The 13,311-nt window shown below is 43.0% G+C and overlaps 1 protein-coding gene across 5 annotated transcripts in view; it reads right to left on the bottom strand.

Annotated features, from left to right (window-relative positions):
• Positions 1 to 712: 712 nt before the first annotated feature.
• Positions 713 to 13,311, bottom strand: part of LOC149354538 (uncharacterized) — a 35,043-nt gene continuing 22,444 nt past the window's right edge. Inside the window, exons 6-12 of one of the 5 annotated variants that reach the window (XM_089583374.1) lie at positions 12,332 to 12,415; positions 6,533 to 6,566; positions 4,163 to 4,196; positions 3,689 to 3,722; positions 3,215 to 3,248; positions 2,738 to 2,771; positions 713 to 1,351 (exon numbers count right to left, since the gene is read on the bottom strand). In XM_089583374.1, the coding sequence (XP_089439500.1) occupies positions 1,337 to 1,351; positions 2,738 to 2,771; positions 3,215 to 3,248; positions 3,689 to 3,722; positions 4,163 to 4,196; positions 6,533 to 6,566; positions 12,332 to 12,415 (269 nt within the window). In that variant the 3' untranslated portion in view covers positions 713 to 1,336. Of the gene's footprint in view, positions 1,352 to 2,737; positions 2,772 to 3,214; positions 3,249 to 3,688; positions 3,723 to 4,162; positions 4,197 to 5,753; positions 6,093 to 6,532; positions 6,567 to 12,331; positions 12,416 to 13,311 lie in introns of those variants that run through there. The other 4 variants (XM_089583375.1, XM_089583373.1, XM_089583377.1 and 1 more) reach the window with 4 other exon arrangements.

Here is a 13,311-nt window from a genome sequence, read left to right as displayed (position 1 = left end):
CCAGATGAATTCGCGTCCACCTGGGAATAAAATAGCCATGATAATGCGTGATGCTTGAACTGGTGCTTTAATGCGAGCATTAAAACGACAACAGCACACGGTCACGGTTCGACTTTCCAACCCACTTTCGAGTGCGGATTATTGCGATCATCAGCGCCATACTTCAAGCGAAGCTGAGGATGCGGTAGGAGTAAGCTGGCGCTTATTGAAGGCACCTACATTTGGTCGAAGATCAGCTGTGAAAACAATTCGCAGCAGCTGAAGCTTGCCTGTTGAAATTCCACTCGCAAGAAGAAAGTACGCATAGCAAATGATGCACCAGCTCGACGAGCTCGACCGCGCCAAGATGGAAACCGAAAGTTGTGGGCGCGGTGTTGCCAGACCGCCAAGAAATTTCGCATATCGTCTTGCTGGGTAAAATGTAGCGCAGATCAATGTTGCGTCTTTCGGCACCTACAGCTATAACTACTTAAGTTACAACACACGCGTTAGTTCTTCGCTCTCTCGCATAGATATTCGTTTTTACGAATAGTCGTGCATTAAGTAAATGATATACAAATGTTCCAATCGTATACCATTCGGTTCTTTCATTATTCGATCTGTATTCAATTTGGTTTATTGCTAAAGTATGTGTATTAGATTCGGTAGAGAAAGAAGAGTATTTCTATTCAATTCCATCCCGAGCTCAGTGTATTAATGCTCGATTCGGTATGATGATGATGAAAACGTTTATTAAAGCCACAATGCCTTAGTTGAAGGGAAGGCTGATCGGGTCCCTAGTCCGGGACGCCGTTGGTGAAAACCGCTGCCCGTGCTCTGGCGAGGGCTCGTTGTTCCTCGAGGTCCGAGCTGAACAGGGCCGCCTCCCAGCCCTCCCGCGTTGGCTGATTTATGATGTCAATGCTGTCATTTTTCTGACAAGCCCATACCATGTGGTACAAGTTTGCCTTCTGGCCACAAAATTTGCACTGTGCCGAAAAGGACTCGGGCTCAATGGCGTGAAGCGTAGCTGGGTTATACGACTGCAGCGCCACTGACTCGCACGTGCGGTGGCAGTTCCGCGCATCACAATGGAGTTTGAAAACTAAACCTGGTTCTAGTAACATTGGTTAATACCGCGAAAAGAGGAGACAACGAGGGCACGCAAACGCTGCGTTTTCTTTTTGTAACCTGCACTTTTGCGTTATTCTCATACTCAGTTGTACTAAACTGTTGTCGCCCATCCTTTGGCCTTTTCATTTTCTCTTGACAAATCAATAACGCCAGTCAACTTTTATTGTTCTGGTGGTAAGAGGATTTCCAGCGGCCTTGTCACACGTTGCCTGGCAGGTGATGTTTACTGGAGATGTATCTGTGAGAAAAATGAAAACTTCTTTCAGTGTTGGCCAGTTAGAAACTAAACTTCGTTTCGGACGAGCTCCTGCCTGTTGATTGCGGCACAGGAAAAACGGTAGCGTTTAGCTCTCACAGAGTGCTTTTTCAGAATTCCATTGAGAACAAAAAAAAACAAAGCGCTAATCTGAGAAGTGAGACATTATGGCTGCCATGAAGCAAACTAAGTAAAGCTTCTAAATGTTGCAAATTCTGTGGTTCAACTTTCCGAAACGACACATGCACCTAAGAGTGAGTGCTGACAAAAATGATCCCTTTTTTCCTCCAAGTTGTATTCTTCTACTTGATGTGTTCCGAGTAATTTGTTGCACCATCCTGTCATCAGTCCTGTATTTTATTTGATGAATTTTTGTGTAGAACTGTAACCTTTAACTAACAGCACTTTTCAGCAGAGATATATACTATTTGTCCTACTTAACGTAACCCATGTCAGTTCTTGTGATGTGCTCTTAGTACCGCTTTTTTTATTATTGCTGCATTCGAATTGTGTGTGTTCTATACGTGTATTTTTTTTTAGAAGGAAATCGCACCGTTTCCAAACGAACTAAGTTTGAGGTTTACGACCCAGTCGGGTACACTAATTTTTGTCCCTGACATTTTATTTTTCTCTACATGGAAAACTGAGAACAAATAATGTGAAAGTGAAATTAAAAAGAGGCCTATAAGAGAAAGCTAAAAACATGCCTAATGGTGTTTCATTGTATGCACTAGTATTCAGCACACAAATATGTGCTACATGGGGACATAGTTTACATTTTGAAAGCACTAACAGAAGCAAGTGGGACCAATGTGTCCTACTGATTACACCAATTGACAATATTCTTTAGATTATAATTAAGTAAGACCAGGTATCCACAAGTAATTATATTAAACAAAACAGAGCAATTTGCAAGGTAATCACAACAAGTAATTATATTAAACAAAACAAAGCAATTTGCAAAAAGCCTGATTTCAACAGGATGAAGACAACTTTAACAATGTTGTTCATACATATCAAAAATAACAGGAAAGCTAGAATATTTCCTTGGGGACACCAGAATAGACAGGAACATTATATGAATGAAGGTCAATACTAACAAATTGCATTAGGTTAGATAGTAAGCTAAACCACAATTCACTACGACGTCAGGAAGACAGACTTGTTGAAGCTTGGGAATTGATTTAGGATGGGGGACGAGGTCCCATTCTTTACTGAAATCTATAAGAATGATATCTAGGAGGACTTCTCAGGGACGGATGTGATACTAAAACCCAATGTTAGTTGCAAAGACATCGACAAGATCTGCAATTGCAGCTAGAAGTGCTTAGCACAAAAGAAAGAAATGCACACATTCAAAGCACATACCTGGGCCCGGCACCACATCGAAAGCACCGAAAGCCTGCACAGAAAATACATCAACAAAGTCAACAGGCAGAACCGGCACTTGCAGAGAAGGTGCAACAAGTATAAGACAAAATTCCATTACCAAGAGACAGGCCTACCAGTCAAGTACACCCCACTTTGGTCACTCTTCTGCTAATGAATATCCAATGTGCCAACTGTGCTCTCACGTTGCATTAGGTTAGATAGTAAGCTAAACCACAATTAACTACGACGTCAGGAAGACAGACTTGTTGAAGCTTTGGAATTGATTTAGGGTGGGGGACGAGGTCCCATTCTTTACTGAAATCTATAAGAATGATATCAATCTGGGAGGACTTCTCAGGGACGAATGTGATACTAAAATCCAATGTTAGTTGCACAGACATCGACAAGATCTGCAATTGCAGCTAGAAGTGCGTAGCACAAAAAAAAAGAAATGCACACATTCAAAGCACATACCTGGGCCCAGCACCACATCGAAAGCGCCGACAGCCTGTACAGAAAATACAAAAACAAAGTCAACAGGGAGAACCGGCACTTGCAGGGAAGGTGCAACAAGTATAAGACAAAATTCCATTACCAAGAGACAGGCCTACCAGTCTGGTATACCCCACTTTTGTCACTCTTCTGCTAATGAATATCCAATGTGCCAACTGTGCTCTCCCGTGGCATTAGGTTAGATAGTAAGCTAAACCACAATTAACTACGACATCAGGAAGACAGACTTGAAGCTTGCGAATTGACTTAGGATGGGGGACGAGGTCCCATTCTTTACTGAAATCTATAAGAATGATATCAATCTGAGAGGACTTCTCAGGGACGAATGTGATACTAAAATGCAATGTTAGTTGCAGAGACATCGACAAGATCTGCAATTGCAGCTAGAAGTGCTTAGCACAAAAAAAAAGAAATGCACACATTCAAAGCACATACCTGGGCCCAGCACCACATCGAAAGCGCCGACAGCCTGTACAGAAAATACAAAAACAAAGTCAACAGGGAGAACCGGCACTTGCAGGGAAGGTGCAACAAGTATAAGACAAAATTCCATTACCAAGAGACAGGCCTACCAGTCTAGTATACCCCACTTTTGTCACTCTTCTGCTAATGAATATCCAATGTGCCAACTGTGCTCTCCCGTGACATTAGGTTAGATAGTAAGCTAAACCACAATTAACTACGACATCAGGAAGACAGACTTGAAGCTTGGGAATTGACTTAGGATGGGGGACGAGGTCCCATTCTTTACTGAAATCTATAAGAATGATATCAATCTGAGAGGACTTCTCAGGGACGAATGTGATACTAAAATGCAATGTTAGTTGCAGAGACATCGACAAGATCTGCAATTGCAGCTAGAAGTGCTTAGCACAAAAAAAAAGAACTGCACACATTCAAAGCACATACCTGGGCCCAGCACCACATCGAAAGCGCCGACAGCCTGCACAGAAAATACATCAACAAAGTCAACAGGGAGAACCGGCACTTGCAGAGAAGGTGCAACAAGTCTAAGACAAAATTCCATCACCAAGAGACAGGCCTACCAGTCTAGTATACCCCACTTTTGTCACTCTTCTGCTAATGAATATCCAATGTGCCAACTGTGCTCTCCCGTGGCATTAGGTTAGATAGTAAGCTAAACCACAATTAACTACGACATCAGGAAGACAGACTTGAAGCTTGGGAATTGACTTAGGATGGGGGACGAGGTCCCATTCTTTACTGAAATCTATAAGAATGATATCAATCTGAGAGGACTTCTCAGGGACGAATGTGATACTAAAATCCAATGTTAGTTGCACAGACATCGACAAGATCTGCAATTGCAGCTAGAAGTGCTTAGCACAAAAAAAAAGAAATGCACACATTCAAAGCACATACCTGGGCCCAGCACCACATCGAAAGCGCCGACAGCCTGCACAGAAAATACATCAACAAAGTCAACAGGGAGAACCGGCACTTGCAGAGAAGGTGCAACAAGTATAAGACAAAATTCCATCACCAAGAGACAGGCCTACCAGTCTAGTATACCCCACTTTTGTCACTCTTCTGCTAATGAATATCCAATGTGCCAACTGTGCTCTCCCGTGGCATTAGGTTAGATAGTAAGCTAAACCACAATTAACTACGACATCAGGAAGACAGACTTGAAGCTTGGGAATTGACTTAGGATGGGGGACGAGGTCCCATTCTTTACTGAAATCTATAAGAATGATATCAATCTGAGAGGACTTCTCAGGGACGAATGTAATACTAAAATCCAATGTTAGTTGCACAGACATCGACAAGATCTGCAATTGCAGCTAGAAGTGCTTAGCACAAAAAAAAAGAAATGCACACATTCAAAGCACATACCTGGGCCCAGCACCACATCGAAAGCGCCGACAGCCTGTACAGAAAATACAAAAACAAAGTCAACAGGGAGAACCGGCACTTGCAGGGAAGGTGCAACAAGTATAAGACAAAATTCCATTACCAAGAGACAGGCCTACCAGTCTAGTATACCCCACTTTTGTCACTCTTCTGCTAATGAATATCCAATGTGCCAACTGTGCTCTCCCGTGACATTAGGTTAGATAGTAAGCTAAACCACAATTAACTACGACATCAGGAAGACAGACTTGAAGCTTGGGAATTGACTTAGGATGGGGGACGAGGTCCCATTCTTTACTGAAATCTATAAGAATGATATCAATCTGAGAGGACTTCTCAGGGACGAATGTGATACTAAAATGCAATGTTAGTTGCAGAGACATCGACAAGATCTGCAATTGCAGCTAGAAGTGCTTAGCACAAAAAAAAAGAACTGCACACATTCAAAGCACATACCTGGGCCCAGCACCACATCGAAAGCGCCGACAGCCTGCACAGAAAATACATCAACAAAGTCAACAGGGAGAACCGGCACTTGCAGAGAAGGTGCAACAAGTCTAAGACAAAATTCCATCACCAAGAGACAGGCCTACCAGTCTAGTATACCCCACTTTTGTCACTCTTCTGCTAATGAATATCCAATGTGCCAACTGTGCTCTCCCGTGGCATTAGGTTAGATAGTAAGCTAAACCACAATTAACTACGACATCAGGAAGACAGACTTGAAGCTTGGGAATTGACTTAGGATGGGGGACGAGGTCCCATTCTTTACTGAAATCTATAAGAATGATATCAATCTGAGAGGACTTCTCAGGGACGAATGTGATACTAAAATCCAATGTTAGTTGCACAGACATCGACAAGATCTGCAATTGCAGCTAGAAGTGCTTAGCACAAAAAAAAAGAAATGCACACATTCAAAGCACATACCTGGGCCCAGCACCACATCGAAAGCGCCGACAGCCTGCACAGAAAATACATCAACAAAGTCAACAGGGAGAACCGGCACTTGCAGAGAAGGTGCAACAAGTATAAGACAAAATTCCATCACCAAGAGACAGGCCTACCAGTCTAGTATACCCCACTTTTGTCACTCTTCTGCTAATGAATATCCAATGTGCCAACTGTGCTCTCCCGTGGCATTAGGTTAGATAGTAAGCTAAACCACAATTAACTACGACATCAGGAAGACAGACTTGAAGCTTGGGAATTGACTTAGGATGGGGGACGAGGTCCCATTCTTTACTGAAATCTATAAGAATGATATCAATCTGAGAGGACTTCTCAGGGACGAATGTAATACTAAAATCCAATGTTAGTTGCACAGACATCGACAAGATCTGCAATTGCAGCTAGAAGTGCTTAGCACAAAAAAAAAGAAATGCACACATTCAAAGCACATACCTGGGCCCAGCACCACATCGAAAGCGCCGACAGCCTGCACAGAAAATACATCAACAAAGTCAACAGGGAGAACCGGCACTTGCAGAGAAGGTGCAACAAGTATAAGACAAAATTCCATCACCAAGAGACAGGCCTACCGGACTAGTATACCCCACTTTTGTCACTCTTCTGCTAATGAATATCCAATGTGCCAACTGTGCTCTCCCGTTGCGTACGCAAAGGCGCACACAGGAAACCATGTCCCATCAAAATACAAAAGTGGATTAGTTGGTTTTGGTTTATGGGGTGTAACGTCCCAAAGCGACTCAGGCTATGAGAGACGCCGTAGTGGAGGGCTCCAGAAATTTTGACTACCTGGCGTTCTTTAACGTGCACTGACATCGCACAAAAGTGCGCAGCACTGTTCACTCGGCACAGTCCACCCGCCGTACTTGCTCAGCAAAATTTCCCTAAATCAAAATCCCTTTCTTGCGTTTCATTGCATATAGTACTATCATATTCCTCTAACAAGCATGGTGCCCTCAAGCTGACACCTTCACATAGTGCATCACGCATTTGTTACAATCATATGGTTGGTTTTACGTCATGGCAGGAAAGCTTACCTGCAGTTACGCCGAGTCTAACCACTCCCATACCACATGCTATAAATTTTTAAACGTAATATCGAATACATGACACACCTAATCTCCGAGCTTCGTATGAATGCAGCGCATACTGATCTTTCCTAGGAGAAATTTTAACAACTGCATTCCCACGTGCTAGCTGACCCTAACTGTATTATTTGATAAACATGTTACAGAAGAGAGCACAGAGCCTCCACTAGGCACCTAATGTCGCTTGCTACCTCCAATCACTGACCGTATTTCCAGTCCCAAGGTAGAGGATTGTGTGAAAACGTTTCTCAGCTATATAAGGTAGATACGGCAGACTTTGAAAACGATAAAATTATTAATGAAAGGAAATGCAGAGGTAAGCACTATCAGCTGAGCTGGCTACACCCAGAACACTTGGTTTAATAATAAGAGGAGTTCCAAAGGACAGCGCACGTTGACTGGAAAAACTGGTGTTTCTATTCTGTAAAAGCACTAATTCTCTTCTCTACACAACCTTCATCCATGTCAGACTATTCTTTGAGGAGGTGGATCTGCTTTTGAAAGCACTCATGAAATTTTTCTTTTAGTTGGCATTGAAAGCTCTTGCATCATGGTGCAGAGGTGCAGACACTGTATTTTCAATCTATGTAGCCTTTCCAATACACGCTGGCTACCACTTCGCTCCACCCAGACACTCACGGAATTGAGTTGCGGGCTCTGCCCTCTGCCCCAGCCAACGATTTTGACTCCTTCAATCTTCCTCGTCTTGTTCTGTGCCACGGCACACCTCATGAACTGCAGAGTGACTATGGATGCGTTTTTCTTTCGAATGCCGCTGAAGCAGCGCTTAAAATCATTCATCGCTCCACTACAGCGTGCCACCCTCAAACTAATGGCATGACCGAGCTCTTCAACCGCACCCTATGCAACATGCTCGCCATGTACACTGGCTCTGCTCACCCAAACTGGGAATAGGCCCTTCCTTTTGTCACGTAGAACTGCAATAAGGCTATGGATACTACGACAGGCTCCTCTCCGTCTTTTCTCTTCCTTTGAGGTCGCGAGCCCACGTCTACCATGGACACCATCCTCCAGTATAGCAGATGCCTCTGCAACTAGTCTCCTTTCCGCAGCCCATCCGCACACTGAAGAATGCCGCCAGCTTCAGCATTCGTTCACCACTCAGCACCAAAAACTCAGCCAGGAAAGCACCAACCCAAGCCCATCATATCCGACGCTCGCTTGGCTTTGGTTTCCTTACACCAATCCTGGTTTATCACCGCTAGCACGGGTTCACCACGTTCACTTTGATCCAATTCTTTATTCTCTTTCCATGGAAAAGGGGAAGCTGAGAGAAAAGGCTGACTTGCCTGACAAAGGCCTCTGCACCCGTATACAGTTTGCGAGACAGTGGCAAAAAAAGAAAGGAAAAAATCTTATTTGTACATGCTACCTTATTTATAATAAAAGTTAGGGGGAAAAAAAAGAGGTTGTATATGCAGGTTGTAACACAATGATGCCCCAGAACAATTTGCAACACTCAATTTTCTATATAAAGTAAACAGAACAACCTAACAAAGTAGCATGAATCATGGAAAGCACCCAGTAACTGCAAGGAAATCTCGAGCGAAATATTACGGAAACTGAATGATACTACTTATTAAGTATTGTTTAAGGTTCTCTTTGGACCTTGATGTGGAAGAATTGAAATGAAGTGGCGGTAATTTATTAATGGCTGCAGGAACTTGGTAACATAGTGTCCATTTACTGTAATAAGACCAGATTTTAGGAACCAATTTTTGCTGCATTCTGAAGTGCTCTGTTAAGGAAGAATTGTCAAAAATAAAAGCGTATGATCAGTTTTTGTGAATATGTTCAAATAGTCTGAACAAATATATCTCATCTACTTTCAGAATACAGCGTTTGATGAACAATGGCATTGTTCAGAGGTTCTGTGGTCGGCTGTGATTTCCCCAATTGCTCTCAATGCTTTCTTTTGCATCGTTATTAATTTTTTTGTAATTACCAGAAGTTGCAGTTCCCAGACGAGAATGCAGTAAAAGATTTTGGAGTAAATGTGCCTAGTTCATTGATATCTTTGGCAACGTAGGTATTACGCCAGCCAATCAGTAAAGGGAGCCAACCGCTCTGCTCAGACTGGCAGCAAGTTTCAAATTATGTGTATTCCAACATAGCGTCTCGCTGAACCAAACACCAAAAAATTTGTGACTGGAAAGTCTTCTAAATCGCAGTGTAACCAGAATAAACATTAAGCAGATACCCTTCTGTAGTGTTAATAGGCCTGAAAATTATGTAGAGCGTCTTCGAAAGATATAAGACAGTCTGTTTGTATGCAACCAGGAGGGAAGGTGAGTTAGAAGGTCAACGCATTTGCCTTGTCTTCAAGCGGGCCCAAAGCTGGATCACTGAAAAAATTGTTTGTGTCCCCAGTATACATTACCACGTCTGATGAATCTGTCATATTAATATATCGTTAACACAAGTTATCAACAGAAGCGGCCCTAAGATCCGAGTCCTGTGGCACACACCTTTTGTGATGTGGAGCTTCTACGAATCGTTGGAGTATATGTGGACATACTGAAAACTGTTTGCGAAATAACTATCGAACAAGGGCTGCGGAAATTCCATGCACACCATAACAGTTGATAGTGGAGGAGAATAATACGATAAACGCAGTGAAAAGCATTTACAAAGTCTAAAAACAAGCAAGCCTGCATTTTCTCGCTCCGATGTTATCAATAATTTTCTATTTAACTGTTAGCAGTGCTTTTTCTGTAGACCTTTCTTCAAAATCACATACTGTGAATCATTCATAATGTTACGTTTGGCAACAAAATTTTGTGACCCGTGGTTGATGGCGCCTTCAAATATTTAGATAAAATATTCAGCAAACCATCACAGTAAACTACTATATTGGTGAGGCCAATGAGTCTTCTTTGAACCATCATCACTACAACCACTTAACGGTGCACGTTGCATGCCTCAAACTTTACTATGACCCACTCGTTCCTTCTGCCCTGCAAGTTGCTAAGATGGCTCCTTTTACGGTGGGGACGTATTCCAATCGACCACGCAGGCATCGCAGAATACTACAAAGGTAGAAGCTGTACCAACGTTTCGGAGGATCGCCACACAGAACTTCTGGCTAAGCATTTCAGCAAAGAAGCACTGGAGCTAAAGCCACATCAGAAAATGCTTGAGCAATCTTAGATTATTTTTTTTTATTCCCTAGGCATTTACAGTTTCGCAATGCCTTCAGGAATAATTAGGTAATATTTTTTGGCTCTATTCACCGAATTCGCAGAGATCCATCAGTCTGGATGAGCGATAAAAACCAACCAGCCCTGAAAACATGCCCTGTTGGTGCCCTTCTATTCCTGAAACTGTAGAGCACAATGCCATGCATCGACACTGGCAAGCCAGTTGAAGCAAGGAGCTCTAAAGACTGAAGCAGAAGAGTGGAATGTGCCCACGGGCATGTTCTTCTCTTTTCTCGCCTGACATGCTATTTGGGGGGGAGGGGGCGGTGTTAACTGATGTATTTACACGACTAAGTATGTGGACTCAAAGCTTCTCAAACAGCAATCTTATAATGTATGCTTTTATAGTGTCTGTCATAGGCTGCATTCTATGCCAAGGCATGAATTTATGAACACATATGTTTTACAACAAATTGAGGTGGAAACAAGAGATGGTGCAAGGAAAGCACTGATTATAAAACAAACTTCACTGCAATGCAATTAAAAATGCTTTTCAGATTCCCCCACTGGCACATTCCACAGCACATCCACAAGCAAGTTAGTACGTATTCCCAAAGCTCAACCCATTAGCTCACAGTCTGCCATGCCGATATCAGAAGGTGGGATCAGGCAGCATAGGGATACAGTTCACTCCCTCAAGGAATCAGTGGGCCTTTGTCACTTCTCCTATTCAGACATCCGCTTCGTGCTGCGATTGTGGCCATGCCACTGCCTAGATTCCTCAGCTGAATATAGGCTGGCGGTTGTGTGCAAGTGGCTGCTTAGGAATGGCTCTCCCTCCACGCAGCCCTCTGGCTCCAGTTCTCGGCCAATGCCCCTCAATGCGAGGGAGTGAGCGCATGGCGGACAGCAGTGCGGGAAGCACAGCTGAGTCAAGAGCAGCCTGGTGTAGGCAAGTGTGATAAGTCGGTTCTCAGTTGGAAGCGAACACAAAGAGAAATAGTTATTCTCTTCAAATAGTTTCGAAACAGAGTTAACTTCTGAATCCAAGCAAACGCTTTGCGACTGGGAAAGAAATAGGAAAAAAAAAGGCAATTCACAGGAATTGAATCGCATAAGCCAAAAGATTAGGTTTACAGAACTGACTAAGGCAACTGAAATAAAAATGAAGTGAGAACAAAAAAAATGCTTTAACATGAAGGCCCTCCCGTGAACGGGGGACGCATAGTCAGGGTTCCACTGTAATCATTGTTTACAATAAAAGGTCTAGCCTTGTTACCAGTTTAGCAGCGCACATTAACTTGACATTAAAATGAACGTAAAACTGATTTTTGCAAAGCCTTTGAGAGTAAAGTGCACGGACACACAGCCAGGGGAGCACCACCTCATACTGCCGGGCATGGGTCGCACGCATAGAGCCAGGCATCATTAATATCAGCTGAGTGCCAGACCTTTGGAGGATCCTGATCTTGACTTATAATTACGAGACGTTTGCCTGTAAACTGACCTAGCAACCCATTTTAATATACACAGTTTATTCGTGCCAGTCGTCTGGCGTGCATCTTATCATTCATACTTTCATTGCAGTATGCATTAAAAGAATTTACCGAAGCTCAGCTAATTTGTGTCACAGCATGAAAAAATGGGCTGCATAATCGGAGTACCGCTAATCCCAAGTCTCGTGATGATCCCATGTAATGGCCACAGTGTGTCATAACTGCAGAAAAAAAGTGCAGCAGTCACACGTGAACGTAAGGTAAATTTTACCGACCATTTGTCTATCCAACATTCAGCTGTTTAATGGACACAGACTACAACTTTTGCCATGATGTTGGTGTTTGGGTAAATGTGGCCAGTAAACAAGAATAAAGCTGGACATTTTTTTTTCATACGCCTGCACTTGAAAATCCCTCCAACTTCAACCAGAGCCAAGCCATGCACAGGAATTGTAAGATTTTTGTACACCAAACATTGGCAGCACTCACTGCAAAGCTCTCCATAGAGCTCAGGCCAAGGACAACTGCACCCTTGAGCTGGTCCTCGAGCTGTACAGCTGCTGGTGCCCCTTTCTGCAGGATGAACGGAAACGGCCACACTGATTCAGACTTGTAGTATTAACAGTAGACAGCTTTTCGATAGGGAGCAAGACAGGGTTGGATGGAGAAAAGATTTTTCAATGCTGATTATTAACTATACAATTTCGGTCGGCTCCACAGTGTTAGTCAGCATTTTATTTCAAGGTCTCAATTTACGTCTTGACTCATTCCTGTCATAATAAGAAGGGAAACAAATACACACATTTTATATAAATCAATACAAGAATTTCTGCTTGCAAAAACAAGTAAACGAAAATTATGCTTATTGCAGTCGTACCACACAATGGAAAACACGAAGCCATGCATTGCCGGACCAAGCCATGGAGCTTCGCCGGACCAAGCAGTGTAGTTCGATTTATCCGAAATTCGAATTATCGAGGTTCGAATTAACGAGCTTTCACTGTACTGCAGTTTTGTCCTTCGTATAACATTCGTGTACGTTCCTTTTCTGTTTCGTGTCATTTAAAGCCGACCTCATATTACAACCATTCTTAGCACTACCTTCAGGTAAATGTGGTATCTGACATTGAGCTTAAAGGCAACAAGGAATCCTGGGTTCATTTCGGATGCCTGACACAATTTATTTCCACACAAGGCTTTCTAGCGGCTGAGAGCAGATACTGAGCACCTTCCTTCGTGGTCACTGTGTAAAGACCCTAAGTCAAGTCTTAAAAGCTACTGTGTATTATGAATTGTGTTCAAAGCACCATGAGCCAGTTGAGCACTGGTAGACCAAAAACAGCATTTCACTTCGCCTGGTGCAGTAGAATCTCGATACGAATGTCACAGGGTCGCGAGCAAATTTGCATAATCCCAAGTTGTGTATCATCTAAAAAAAAAAATCAGTATCAAGCAGCATGCGAAATGTA

Source organism: Amblyomma mixtum, chromosome 3, assembly GCF_055824585.1.
Source record: "Amblyomma mixtum isolate Tamu chromosome 3, ASM5582458v1, whole genome shotgun sequence".
Taxonomy (NCBI): Eukaryota; Metazoa; Arthropoda; class Arachnida; order Ixodida; family Ixodidae; genus Amblyomma; species Amblyomma mixtum.
This window is presented reverse-complemented; position numbering and strand designations above follow the sequence as displayed.